The sequence below is a fragment of the Siphateles boraxobius genome, unplaced genomic scaffold, assembly GCF_051911475.1.
Source record: "Siphateles boraxobius isolate OS27281-9 unplaced genomic scaffold, OSU_SipBor_1 118, whole genome shotgun sequence".
NCBI lineage: Eukaryota > Metazoa > Chordata > Actinopteri > Cypriniformes > Leuciscidae > Siphateles > Siphateles boraxobius.
The window spans coordinates 1,430,645-1,445,226 of record NW_027508720.1 but is presented as its reverse complement, the minus strand read 5'-3'; the positions used below and the strand labels follow the sequence as shown (position 1 = coordinate 1,445,226).

Genomic DNA, 14,582 nt, shown 5'->3' with positions numbered 1-14,582 from the left:
TCAAAAAAATCTCTTCAAACCAGTGCAGTTTTCAGATCAGCATTCATATAATGACAAATTGTCATGCATGATAAGTAGGCGACATGATCAACAGTACAAGTGACCTTTAGTCTGAGGGGAAACTATAAAGAGAAAGGATTGACAGAGCTGTCAAGCAGTAACTCAAACCATGGCCACGACACAGACTCTTCTGATTATTGGGATATTTGCTTTAGCAGCTTTTGATGGATGTTTCTCCGCTTCTCCTGGTAAGTGCTATTCCACAGTTATTCTTTCTTCTCCAAACAAAGATGATGAAACATGTTTCTTTTCTGGAATTAATTTGAAGTGGAGGAGCAGAACCCAAACTTTTGGTATGTTAAGGCTAAAGATGCTCTTAATGTATCCCTGTCCATGACGCCCAACACGCACCGTGCTAAAAATCTCATCCTCTTCCTCGGAGATGGTGAGTTACACAGAACCTTATTTCTTGGGTTTGCATTCTTGTCTTTTATATTTTTATAATCTTAACTGATTCCGTAGCAATTTAGCAGAGATGTACCAATTATTGTTGTGCACAGATTTTGGGAATTTGTCAAAATTGGCAGTTGTTTGGAATGGAACATAAATGCCACTACAATACATTTAGACACTGATTTCTGCAGCAGTCGACCATGATAGCTATAAAGATGAACATAATAACTAGCACCCACACCAACAGACAGTAATGTTCTGTTTATTATAAGTGCATGCTTTCATTATCTTGTCTGCCACTTTAAATGCTTGAGCTCTTTAAAGTCGGGTGGATTCTGATTGGCTGTCAATGTTTTTATGGTTTTATCAGCTGGAAAAATCTTTCTGAAAACGATTCCAATCCGTGCTGTTAAAAATTGTTTGTGGTCATTGAAATAAAAAGATAAAACTAAATGAAATAAAACTAAACTAAACTAAATAATAAAATATTTAACTTATCAAACTTAAAAATTCTAACTAAAATATGTACGCTAACTGAAATAAGTTTAAGTACTAAAATTACTTGAACTTAAACTAAAACAAAAATAAATTCAAGATAAATAGAAATATTTCAAAGAAACTAAAACTAACTAAACTAAAGTTTAACTAAAATGAATATGTAATAAATATAAAAATAAACACCAATTCAAATATAATAGAATATAAATAATACTAAAATAACACTGATTCCGGTGATATCATCCCTTTCTGTCATTACTGTGGTTTGAATTTTACTATTCTCATAGAACAATTATTAAAATGTTATAGTTTTAATGATCATTCTTGGCATGAACAAGCTGTTACACTGTAAAAAGTGATGAGTTGACCTATTTTAAAAAAGGGGGGAAACCTGTTGCTTTAAAGTTATTAAGTAAATAAACTTACTTTTACATTTAGTCATTTAGCAGACGCTTTTATCCAAAAGACTAAAGACAAGTCAAGTCATTGTGAAGAGGCAAAAACAACGCAAGAAGTGCTCAAAATACACAGTTCAGGCATTGCTCAGAGTAGCATAAGACAGACAGGGGAGGATTTAAAGGAAAAGGAAAATTATTTTTTTATTTTTTTATTTTTAAGTTGAGTGTTAAGTGCTGACGGAAGAGATGAGTTTTCATTTGTTTTTTGAATGTTGTCAGGGATTCTGCATTCCGGTTCAGAAACAAACTTCACACGTATTGAAAAAACTCCACATAACTCATCACTTTTTAGTTTTACAATGTTACTGCATATTACACGTACACAATGAACATTAGCACAAGACCTTGCTTGCTTGCTTAAATTTCACGTGTAAATCACTGAAGTCAAAGTCCTAAGATACAAGATTTTACAAGACTTTAGATTAGATAATCAGATTATTTACAGAAAGTATACACATTTTGCATGTAGTCAATTACGCCTAAACAATTAATTTTCATATGTTATAAAACTTATGGTTAATACCAAACGGATATAATATTTAGTAAAGATCAAATGTATAATATCACTGTATAGACTAAGATAAGCAATAAATCATAAATTAATCATAAATGCGTTAGTCAATTTTAAAAGACACACTCTGATAGGATACCTATTATACTTGTATACTTGTGTGCCTTGAAGTAGTGTAACCTGTTGTTTTTGTCCCGCGGTGAGGCATGGGCATCAGCACTGTAACCGCAGCCAGGATCATGAAGGGACAGATGGATGGGAAGACCGGAGAGGAGAGTGTCCTAGCCATGGACACGTTCCCTCATCTCGCTCTCTCCAAGGTGCGGAGATCTCACTGGCCGGACAGAAGAGACTGATAGATATGCAGACTCTGAGTAATGCTGCTGTTTGTGTTTGTCCCTGGTGTAGACCTATAATGTGGACCAGCAGATGCCCGACAGCGCAGCGACAGCCACCGCGTATCTCTGTGGTGTGAAGGCGAACTACGGCACTCTGGGTCTCAGCGCGGCCGCGAGGCGTAAAGACTGCAGCTCCGCTAAAGGCAACGAGGTCAAATCCATTCTTCATCAGGCCAAGATGGCAGGTAATGGCAAGGAAGACCCAATACAGGACTGAGTTAACCCATTAGTGCCATTCATTCCCAGAGTTAGCAAAAGTTTTTTTTTCTTCTTTTTTGCATCTAAAGATGACGTCAAAACAGAAAATTAGGGACTGGTGGGTATATGTGGAATACACATCTATTTGAGAAAAATAATTGAGACAATATCTCAAAAAAAAAAACTTCACCTCTCATAACTTCTACCTAATTTCTCATAATTTCAACTTTAGTTCTCACAATTTCAACTATTTCTCGACATTATAGTGAATTTGTTTCTTTATGCCTCTTTTCTGGTTTTAGTTTTCATAATTGTGACTTTATTTCTCACAATTACGATTTTAAACCTCACAATTTCAACTTTATTCCTCATAATTTCAACTACATTTCTCACAATTTAAATGTTATTTCTTACAATAGAAACTTAATTTCTTAATATCTCAATTGTTATTTTAGTATAATTGTGACTTTATTTCTTACCATTATGACTTTAAACCTTAAAATTTCAACTATATTTCTCATAATTTCAACTTTATTTCTTAATATCTAAATCGCGACTTTATTTTTACTGATTTTTATAAATCGCGACTTTAGTATAATTGTGAAATTTATTTCTTACCATCACAACTTTAAACCTTAAAATTTCAACTATATTCCTCACAATTTCAACTTTATTTCTTACAATAGCAAATTTTATTTCTTGATTTCTCAATTGTGATTTTAGTTTTCATAATTATGACTTTATTTCTCATCATTGCGACTTTAACCTCGCAATTTCAACTATATTTCTCACAATTTCAACTTTATTTCTTAATATCTCAATCGCAATTTTAGTATAATTTTGACTTTATTTCTTACCATTAATACTTTAAACCTCAAAATTTCAACTATATTTCTCACAATTTCAATTTTATTTCTTATCTCAATTGCGATTTTAATAAAATTGCGACTTTGTGACTTTACTTCTTACCATTTAGACTTTAAACCTCCAAATTTCAACCTTATTCCTCACAATTTCAGCTTTATTTCTGACAATAACGACTTTAATTGTTAATATCTCAATTGCAATTTTAGCATAATTGCGACTTTATTTCTCACCATTACGACTTTAAACCTTACAATTTCAACTTTTTTTTTTCAACTATTTCAACTATATTCCTGACTATTTCAACTTTATTTCTTACAATTATTGACTTTATTTCTTTATATCTCAATTGTGATTTTAGTAAACTTGTGACTTTATTTCTCACCATTACAGTACGACTTTAAACCTCACAATTTGAACTATATTTCTCACTATTTAAACTTTTTTTCTTACAATAGTGACTTTATTTCTTGAAATCTAAATTGCAGTTTTAGTATAATTGGTACTTTTAGTATAATTACGACTTTAAACCTCACAATTTCAACTTTATTTCTCAACAATTTCAACTTTATCTCTTACAATTGCGACTTTATTTCTCACTATTACGACTTTAAACGTCACAATTCCAGCTTTATTTTTCGTCATTGTGACTACCGAAATTACAACTTCATATCACACTGTAACGGTCACCAGATGGAGTGTTTTTGAGAGCCACCAGAGCCATCAGACTATTGTCATTCCCTCACAAACTACATCTCCTATAACTCACTGCCCGAACACATTCATTATCACATTCACCTGTGTCTCGTTATCTTGTTTAGCTCACCCCATATCAGCCTGCTTTTCTCATTCACTCACGGCAAAGTTTTGTATGTTGTTGCGCTGCATTTCTGAGCATTCTCCCTGGTTTCATTGTCTCTTGGGTTTTTGCCTGTTTCGTGGATTCTCCTGCCTGTTTGTTTGTTTGTTTGTTTGTTTGTTTGTTTGTTTGTTTGTTTGTTTGTCTGTCCTGCCTTCCTGTGCTAGACCCTTTTTCAGTGTTTGATTACAGTTCTCGATTACTCTAATGAACTGCATTTGGATCCTCAACCTAGTCTCGGAGCAGTTCGTAACACACAATCTGAACCTTAAATCTTGACATTTTAACTTTATTTCTCGTCATTTTAAACTTCAGAGTATCACAATTGCTTATTTCTTATAATTGAGACTTCACATTTCACAATTTGCACTTTAAATTTCTATTTCTCTGAATAGCGTAACTGGTTTGTTTTGTAATTGGTACTTTATTTCAGACAATTATCTCTATTATCTTTCTCACACTATTAAGCAAGATGTGAAAAGTTTATCCTAAGGTTGTCTCCTTGTGTATACTGTTGAATTAAAACACCTTTAGTCACCCAAAATATTCACAGATATAAAAAAGGGGTAGAACTTTATTAGTCTATGATCTTACATGGATTTTGATAACTATAGAAATTGGGGGATAATTCAATAAAAAAATACTACTTTTGATTGCAAGCAAACTTTGAACTAATGACTCATTTTACAACAGTTTGTTAGAACGCTTCGTTCACTAATCAATCATCATCACTACTTTGAACCCTTTGTGCTTTCATGTATGTCTTTTATGGTTAAACGAGCAGTTGAGGCTCATCTCTTATCTGTGACAAAACACTAAACCTATTGAAGGCATCATTTGCTTATAAGGAATAGCTTATCTATACACTGTAAAAGACTGGTTTGGTATTTTCCAGGGAAGTCTGTTGGCATCATAAGCACGGCACGAGTCCAGCACGCTTCACCCGCTGCCAGTTACTCCCACACTCCTGAAAGAGGCTGGTACAGCGACAAAGAGCTGACAACTGAAGCCGTCGAAGGGGGGTGCAAGGACATCGCGTACCAACTCGTCCATAACACTGACATAGACGTAAGGCCCTAACCTCGCAGAACATTGAAGATAAGATAAGTTGTCGACTATAGAGCAAACTGTCAATCTGAATGTCTCGCTTGTGAAATCCCTCTGATTTTATTGTAGGTTATTTTAGGAGGTGGCAGACAGTACATGTTTCCCAATGAAACCTTAGATCCTGAATACGCCAGGGTTACGGGGAGCCGAAGAGACAAACTAGATCTCGTTCAGGAGTGGTTAAAAAACAGAAAAGTAAGTCAAACTCCCTCCAAAATATTAAAAATGAAAACTCGGTCATCATTTATTCACCCTCACCAAGTTTCAGAGCTAAATTACTTTGTTTCCCATTGGAAGTGAATGAGGAATTTTTAGTATTCAGTATTCTTGCAAATCTCATTCACGTTCAGTTCATCGCAAGAACAACCCCATTTCATGATTGATGAAACTTGAATCAACCAAAGCATCTATAATGTGTGAAGCGATCTATCATTTCCCATTCACTCCAACTGCAGTTTTGGCTGGTTCACATCTTGCCTAAAATCTACTTTTGTGTTCAGAAGAAACTAAGCCATTCAGGTTTAGAACAACATGAGGATGAGAGGATGACAAAAGTTGTATTTTTGGATGAACTTCACCTTTAACAATCCCTCCTTTCTTTAGAACTCCAAATATGTGTGGAATAAAAAAGAGTTTGATGCTGTCAACGAGGACAACACTGATTACTTGATGGGTACGTCCGCCTTTTCCATTTGGAAAGGACAATTCCACTTGTTATGCTGATCCTACTGTATAAAAGATCAGTGGCCATTAACCTTTTGTAGGGAAGCTTGTTTCCGCCGAGAAATAGAACAATTTAAAAGATAATTGCGGCTTTTTCTCACAATTCTGACTTTTTTTCTCACAATTGTGAGATATACACTGCAATTGCGAGGTATGAAATCAGAATTGCGAGATATAAACTCACAATTCAGACTTTTTTTCTCTTGCAACTGCAAGTTTATATCTCGCAATTCTAACTTATTTTGTCAGAATTGTGAGATATAAACTTGCAATTACGAGTTATAAAGTCCTGAAGAAATTCTGAAGAATTTTTTTTTTAGCTATCTCACAATTCTGACTCTATAACCCGCAATTGCGAGTATACAGGTCCTTCTCAAAAAATTAGCATATTGTGATAAAGTTCATTATTTTCCATAATGTAATGATAAAAATTAAACTTTCATATATTTTAGATTCATTGCACACCAACTGAAATATTTCAGGTCTTTTATTGTTTTAATACTGATGATTTTGGCATACAGCTCATGAAAACCCAAAATTCCTATCTCAAAAAATTAGCATATCATGAAAAGTTCTCTAAACGAGCTATTAACCTAATCATCTGAATCAACTAATTAACTCTAAACACCTGCAAAAGATTCCTGAGGCATTTAAAAACTCCCAGCCTGTTTCATTACTCAAAACCGCAATCATGGGTAAGACTGCCGACCTGACTGCTGTCCAGAAGGCCATCATTGACACCCTCAAGCAAGAGGGTAAGACACAGAAAGAAATTTCTGCACAAATAGGCTGTTCCCAGAGTGCTGTATCAAGGCACCTCAGTGGGAAGTCTGTGGGAAGGAAAAAGTGTGGCAAAAAACGCTGCACAACGAGAAGAGGTGACCGGACCCTGAGGAAGATTGTGGAGAAGGACCGATTCCAGACCTTGGGGGACCTACGGAAGCAGTGGACTGAGTCTGGAGTAGAAACATCCAGAGCCACCGTGCACAGGCGTGTGCAGGAAATGGGCTACAGGTGCCGCATTCCCCAGCTCAAGCCACTTTTGAACCAGAAACAGCGGCAGAAGTGCCTGACCTGGGCTACAGAGAAGCAGCACTGGACTGTTGCTCAGTGGTCCAAAGTACTTTTTTCGGATGAAAGCAAATTTTTCATGTCATTCGGAAATCAAGGTGCCAGAGTCTGGAGGAAGACTGGGGAGAAGGAAATGCCAAAATGCCTGAAGTCCAGTGTCAAGTACCCACAGTCAGTGATGGTCTGGGGTGCCATGTCAGCTGCTGGTGTTGGTCCACTGTGTTTTATCAAGGGCAGGGTCAATGCAGCTAGCTATCAGGAGATTTTGGAGCACTTCATGCTTCCATCTGCTTTCATTTTTCAGCACGACCTGGCACCTGCTCACAGTGCCAAAACCACTGGTAAATGGTTTACTGACCATGGTATTACTGTGCTCAATTGGCCTGCCAACTCTCCTGACCTGAACCCCATAGAGAATCTGTGGGATATTGTGAAGAGAAAGTTGAGAGACGCAAGACCCAACACTCTGGATGAGCTTAAGGCCGCTATCGAAGCATCCTGGGCCTCCATAACACCTCAGCAGTGCCACAGGCTGATTGCCTCCATGCCACGCCGCATTGAAGCAGTCATTTCTGCAAAAGGATTCCCGACCAAGTATTGAGTGCATAACTGAACATAATTATTTGAAGGTTGACTTTTTTTGTATTAAAAACACTTCTTTTATTGGTCGGATGAAATATGCTAATTTTTTGAGCTAGGAATTTTGGGCTTTCATGAGCTGTATGCCAAAATCATCAGTATTAAAACAATAAAAGACCTGAAATATTTCAGTTGGTGTTCAATGAATCTAAAATATATGAAAGTTTAATTTTTATCATTACATTATGGAAAATAATTAACTTTATCACAATATGCTAATTTTTTGAGAAGGACCTGTATATCACGCAATTCTGAGAAAATTGCAAGGTGTAAATGTGCAATTGCATGAAAAAAAAGTCAGAACTGTGAGATAAAAAGTCGAAATTACCTTTAAATTTTCTGACTCCAGTTTTTCCTCAATGTGGTTTAATACTGTTGTTTTCATTGTGATTAGGGCTTTTTGAACCAAAGGACACCAGGTACGAGCTGGAACGCGATTCTTCAATGGACCCATCGCTGACAGAGATGGTGGAAAAAGCCATCAAGATTCTTCGCAAAAACTCTAAAGGATTCTACCTCTTTGTTGAAGATAAGAGGATATTTAGTGTTGTTTCTATTGCTTAACCCTTAAAATGTGTTGAGTCGAGTGTACTTATTTTTGTGTGTTTTCTTTCCTGTAAGTGGGAGAATAGATCATGGCCATCATGCAGGCCAGGCCAAGTACGCTTTGACTGAGGCTGTGGAATTTGACAGGGCCATCGAGCGTGCGGGCGAGCTGACGAGTGAACTCGACACCCTGTCCGTCGTGACTGCCGACCATTCCCATGTGTTTTCCTTCGGTGGATACTCGTACAGGGGCAATCCTGTGCTAGGTAGGCAAAAACCAAATTTTCTGTGTGTAGGGTGAGCACCCGTCCCGCTTTGCGTTGCACCGCACAGCATTTTCACCCCTTGTCCCGCACGTCGCATATTGAGAAAATGTCCCGCATTTTCATCAGTCTGTTGGTTTTTGAATATCATATTAAGAAAACGTGCATGCGTTCTTTTGCAGCGTAGTTTTTCACTTATATTTAACAGTGCTTTGTCAGATATACAAATAGAGAGCTAAGTCCCTCCCCTTCCGGTGGACCATGGGACCTTATTTGGAAAAATATTGTATGTAAGTCAATGGCGAGAGACAACAAATATTTGGATCCCGTTTGAATTGTGCCCTGAATTACACATATGATGTTTGTCAATTTAAAAGGTACATTTTAAAGTCAAGAAAGTGGCAGTTTGATGTAAAACTGTTGAGGTGTAAGACTGTGAAAATACGTAATTACAAAGACTACAAACCCAAAAGGCGCGCATGTGACGTCATACCTTTTCTCTCGATGAATGAAGCTAACTTTACTCAAGCTAACTTTACTGAAGCTAACTTTACTGAAGCTAACTTTACTGAAGCTAACTTTACTGAAGCTAACTTTACTGAAGCTAACTTTACTGAAGCTAACGTCTGTCATTTTTTCTATGGTCTAATGTTATAATCGTAACGTTGCGCCGTCATGCCTGTGTGTTTTGTACCAGACTGCACACACACAAGCTTGGTGACGTACATAGTGCGAGACGAGAGATGTAGTTCATTGAGCCATTTTCACATAAAACTAAATGTTACTCTTCTGTTTTATGACAAACTGTGACTTTCTTGACTTTCATAATTATCTTTTAAATTGACAAACATCACATGTGTAATTCAGGGCACAGTTCAGACGGAATATAAAAGATAAGTTGTCTCTCGCCATTGACTACCATACACATTTTTTCCGAAATAATGTCCCATGAGCCGGAAGCGGAGGGGCGGGACTTAGACTCTCTATTGGGCCTAAAACAGCTGTTTTTTTAAAAATCCTAAATTCATGTTGGTTTACATTTTGGTTTTGGATTTTAGTTGGACTTGGTCAGAACTGTTTCAGGAATAGTTTCTGCATGATGCCTTTGGGCTCAGTGATGTTGAATTTAAATGTCATGTAAAATAAAGATATGTTATGTTGCATTGAGATGTAATGGTGTTTTCTGGAAGGGACTAAAGAACAAAGAATTTTTATCAGCTGAAAGTCAGAATACAAATATTTTTATTAAGTTAAACATTATTTAGTTAAACAAACATGTATTAAGATAAACATTATATAACAGTTTCAGGTTGTGTTATTGTTGGTAACATGTCCCACACTGTCACACACAAACTTATAATCATCCCACATTTGGTTTGTTTGATGGTGGTCACCCTATCTGTATGTCCACAACTTTTAAAAATTACTGTATATAGCTTGAAGGGATCGTGCACCCAATAAAGAAAATTTGTCTTCATTTACTCACCCTCTTTTAGTTTTAAACTTGATAGACTCTGTTCTGTGGAAAACAAAAAAAGATATTTTGGGATATTATTTTTTTTTTGTATAATAAAAGTCAGTTTTGTTGATTTGGACCCCATTGACTTTCATTGTATGGACAAACACGTTTGAAAAACTCTTCAAAATATCTTTATTATGTTCTAGAGAAGAAAGAAGGTCCTCCAAGGTGAGTTAATGATGACAAAAAATGTGAGTTTTCCGAACGAGGCCAATTATTTCTGCTCAGGTTTCAAATGATTTGCATTTTTTCTCAAAAAACAATAACTAATTTGAGGGTACATTGGGATTAAAAACAAGTTGCTTTGTCTTTTAGGCACTTCCTATTCAAAAGCTGAGGATGGTAAGAGCTTTACTAATGCACTTTACGGAAACGGTCCAGGATACCAGATTGCGAATGATACACGTCCTGACATGAATGACACTATCTCAAGTAAGTTTTATGAGTTTAATTGTTTTACCCTCAAGTGCTGAGGATAATTTTTAAGCGCACGCCACAAGCTCTGTTTTGAAAACACAGACGCCCCATCTTGTGGTCATTTATGTTACTGCAAACATAGTAACACATTAAAGCTATACTTCACCCAAAAATAGTCTTTACTTATGTTGCTTCAAATTGCTCCCTCTTGAATAAAACACAAAAAAAGAAGTTTTCTTAGAATGAAATTGAATCATAATAATAGTTTGTTTGAGGATCACACACACATTTATGTTTCCATCGAACTAAACTATAGCTTTAGAAGACTTAATATGTAATTGTATAGTGCTTTTTTGTTAGTTTTGGAAATTAAAATTGTTCGGTGAAACTATTAACTGTACATGAACTGTATATGTTCCCAGGCAGTGATGCATATCTTCAGCAAGCCGCGGTACCGCTTGATTCAGAAACTCATGGTTCTGAGGATGTTGCCATTTTTGCCAAAGGTCCAATGGCCCACCTCTTCCACGGAGTCCAAGAGCAGAGCTACATCCCTCACGCCATGGCTTACGCTGCCTGTATCGAGCCATACACTGCCTGCCTGCATGAAAACCATGGGGTTTGCTCTCAGTTTAACCTCCTGCTTCTGATGTTGAGCTTGCTGTCCTCACTCACAGCCCTGATATAATGTGACTAAAGGTGCAGTTTTAGCACGTTTGCACGTTTTTCCAATCCAACTGCATCATTATAGACCACCGGAGGATGATAACTTCTACACTGTGTGCAAATAAAGTTTGGTTGTTGAGATATCTTTTAAATCCTCTGTGAGGACATGAATCACTTCAGAAGAGATTGTTGCACCTATGGGCAAAAACTGCAAATGGCAATAAAATCTGGGATTACCTTTACATTGTATATTCTCTAAAACCACTAAATTACAGCCATATAAATGTACTGTATATAAAAATAAACCTCTTAATTTATGTTTAAATAAAATATTTACTTTCAAAATGGTGGGTACTATGTGGATATTGGGAACAGTGTGATTCACTGGTAAAAGAAATCAAGTGGTTTGAAAGATATCAATTCTGCTATTGTTTTATATGAGTTAAGATGCTTTAATCCCTTAAATGTACTGTGAAATTCAACTATAAGCCATAGTGTGTCCACTGTACACGATTCCAATGCCAGATAACCTTGTATCTTGTAGGTTCCTATACGCGAGATTGAAAATTGTTCAAAGGAAGATTCAAACCTTCCTCCTCCATCCATCCTCTACTTCATGGCACGGTTTTGTAAAACTGACACAATGAAAATTATTTGAGTCTTATGAAGCTGAAATGTATACAAGAAAGGTTATTTTTGTACCTGCGAATGAAATGCATCATCCATTTAATGCCACTTTTTAATAAGTCTGTCAAATAAAAAAATAAAAAAAGCATTTTTGACACTACATCATAATGGCTAAACAAATATATTTACCTCTAAAATAAAAAATTCCCAAGAAATAAACTTCCATTTTGTGCTATTTTCTGAAAATGTTTTCATTGCAATGTATCAAATAAAAAGTTCAGTGTTGATTCAGGTCTGTTTAATAAGTAAACACCATCAATGATGACAGGAGTTCAAGTCGGTTATAAAGCAGCTCTGGAGAAAACAGTGATGACATCATGCATCTCAGTTCAGTTCTCATTCAATAGCGTCAGTGAGGTCAAACCAATTATCCTGCTGAATATTTAGTGTCCTCACTAAGCAAGCCAGAGGCGACAGTGGTGATTATGATTCAGGCTGCATCAGATTGTGAACTGGTTTCATGAAGAACCTTTAACATCCATGGAAACTGTCAATTGCACAAAAGGTTCTTTAGATTATTATAATGCTTTTCACAAAAAGAAAAACATGTTTTTTTTTTTAAGAACTGTTGAGGAACCCAAGTTCTTCTATGGCATCATCGTGAAACTGTCTAATGAAACTTTAATTTTTAGGAGTGTAAAGAAAACAGTCATTTATCTAATGAGGAGATATGGTGTCCGACGGGCATGACAATCAGAGTTCATATTTTCAAATTAAATTTCAGGGATGGATTGTTTGCATGACGTTTCTGTTATTACAAGACATATGGAGGTAAAACACACACACACACACACACACACACACACACACACACACACACACACACACACACACACACACACACATTCACACACACACACACACACACACACACACACACACACACACACACACACACACACACACACACACACACACACACACACACACACACACACACACACACACACACACACACATTGGGTTTTCAAGTTTTATGGGGACTTTCCATAGACATAATGATTTTTATACTATACCCATAAAACCTACCCATCACAGAAAACGTTTTTAAAATATTTTTTTGCATTTTCAAAAAACACTACTTAGCATGACTTATAAGCCATATTCTTCATGGGGACCAAAAATGTCCCAACTAGGATTTCGGATATCATCATCTTTGTGGGGATTTTGTCCCCATAAAGTAGGGTTTGCCTGGACCACACACACACACATACACACACACACACACACACACACACACACACACACACACACACACACACACACACACACACACACACACACACACACACACACACACACACACACACACACACACACACACACTCTCTCTCTCTCTCTAACACATACACACACACACACACACACACACACACTCTCTTTCTCACACATACACACACACACAGACACGCACGCACGCACGAACGCACGCACAGTCACAAACACACACACACACACACACACACACACTTTTAAAAACATTGGAATTTGTAGATCACACTAGGAAAGGTGTCGTACCCTCATGCTCATGTTGATCATTCTACTCAGACATAGCACTCAAATGGTTTTGCTGATGTAAGGGATTCTCAAAAGAGCATTAATCCTTGAGCCTCACCCTCTGTGTTTAATCAGTGCATCAGTCATCTCATAAAACCTGTGTCTGTAGCAATATTCATATAGCGAACTGGGCTGTGCTGAGTCAGCGTTTCCTGGTAGACTCATGGTACCTGCTTTTAGTATGTGGAGCTGGTTGACCAACATGGCCTTTCTGGATGAGGACAAAAGAAATTGATGTTTAAAAAAATATAAATAAAATAATGATAATGTATTTTTTGATTAGAAAATATAAATTAAAAGGTTTAATAAATAAAATTAATTAATATAATTTTGGAATTATAATATGAATGTATTTATTAATACATAAACATATTGCGCCCCTATATTACATCCTATTGTGTTACATAGCTAAATGTCGAGGTCAGATGTACTTCTACAAAATTCACCTCGTTGGGTCTATCTCCCAAGGCGGGTCCAATCTAGCCTCCAAATGGTTTTATACAACTCCGCACTGGGCCCAGATGGGATTGAGAAGCAGGATTTTCTCAAGTGGGATCCCAATTGTGAGAACCTCCCTCACCTGCTCAACATGTGTTGGATCACAGGTGTCATCCACACTTGTCTGAAAAAAAGTCATACTGTGCTAATTCCTAAGACATCTGCCCCAGTTTAGAGATGGAAATCAGTAACTGGTCACCATTGGGTCGATGATCTTAAGGGTCTTCAATAGGATGATTGCTAAATGGTTGGCTGATCTCCCTAGACAAAGGGGGTTTATCCAATCCCTGGGTGTGCGGAGAACATTGAGGTTCTGCAAGGTCTCATCCGCCACTGCAAAGAAGAGAGCTGCCCTCTTGCAGTAGTATTTGTTGACTCTGCACAGGCATTCAATACAGTCTCCCATGAGCATATCCTGTCAGTTCTTGGGAGGGTTAACGTGGATCCTCACGTGGTAGGTCTGATCCACCATTTACTCGGAAAGTACGACATGTGACGAGACCGGGGATGGGATCACCCCCAATATCAAGGTGAAGGTAGGTGTCAAGCAGGTGGATCCAATGTCTCCCTTGCTTTTTAACTTAGCCATTGACACCCTCATCCATGTCCTCAACGCTCCTGTAAGGGGTACACTGTGGCGGATCATTCAG

General features: G+C 37.0%; 1 protein-coding gene across 1 annotated transcript; it reads left to right on the top strand.

Moving 5' to 3' along the window:
* The first annotated feature begins 144 nt into the window (after positions 1–144).
* Positions 145–11,493, top strand: alpi.2 (alkaline phosphatase, intestinal, tandem duplicate 2). Its single transcript, XM_077202406.1, has 11 exons — positions 145–248; positions 329–445; positions 2,125–2,240; positions 2,329–2,503; positions 5,135–5,307; positions 5,416–5,541; positions 5,950–6,019; positions 8,174–8,312; positions 8,401–8,591; positions 10,423–10,539; positions 10,947–11,493. Exons 1-11 carry the CDS (start codon positions 170–172, stop codon positions 11,210–11,212), a joined length of 1,569 nt encoding a protein of 522 aa, XP_077058521.1. The 5' UTR covers positions 145–169; the 3' UTR covers positions 11,213–11,493.
* Positions 11,494–14,582: the final 3,089 nt, after the last annotated feature.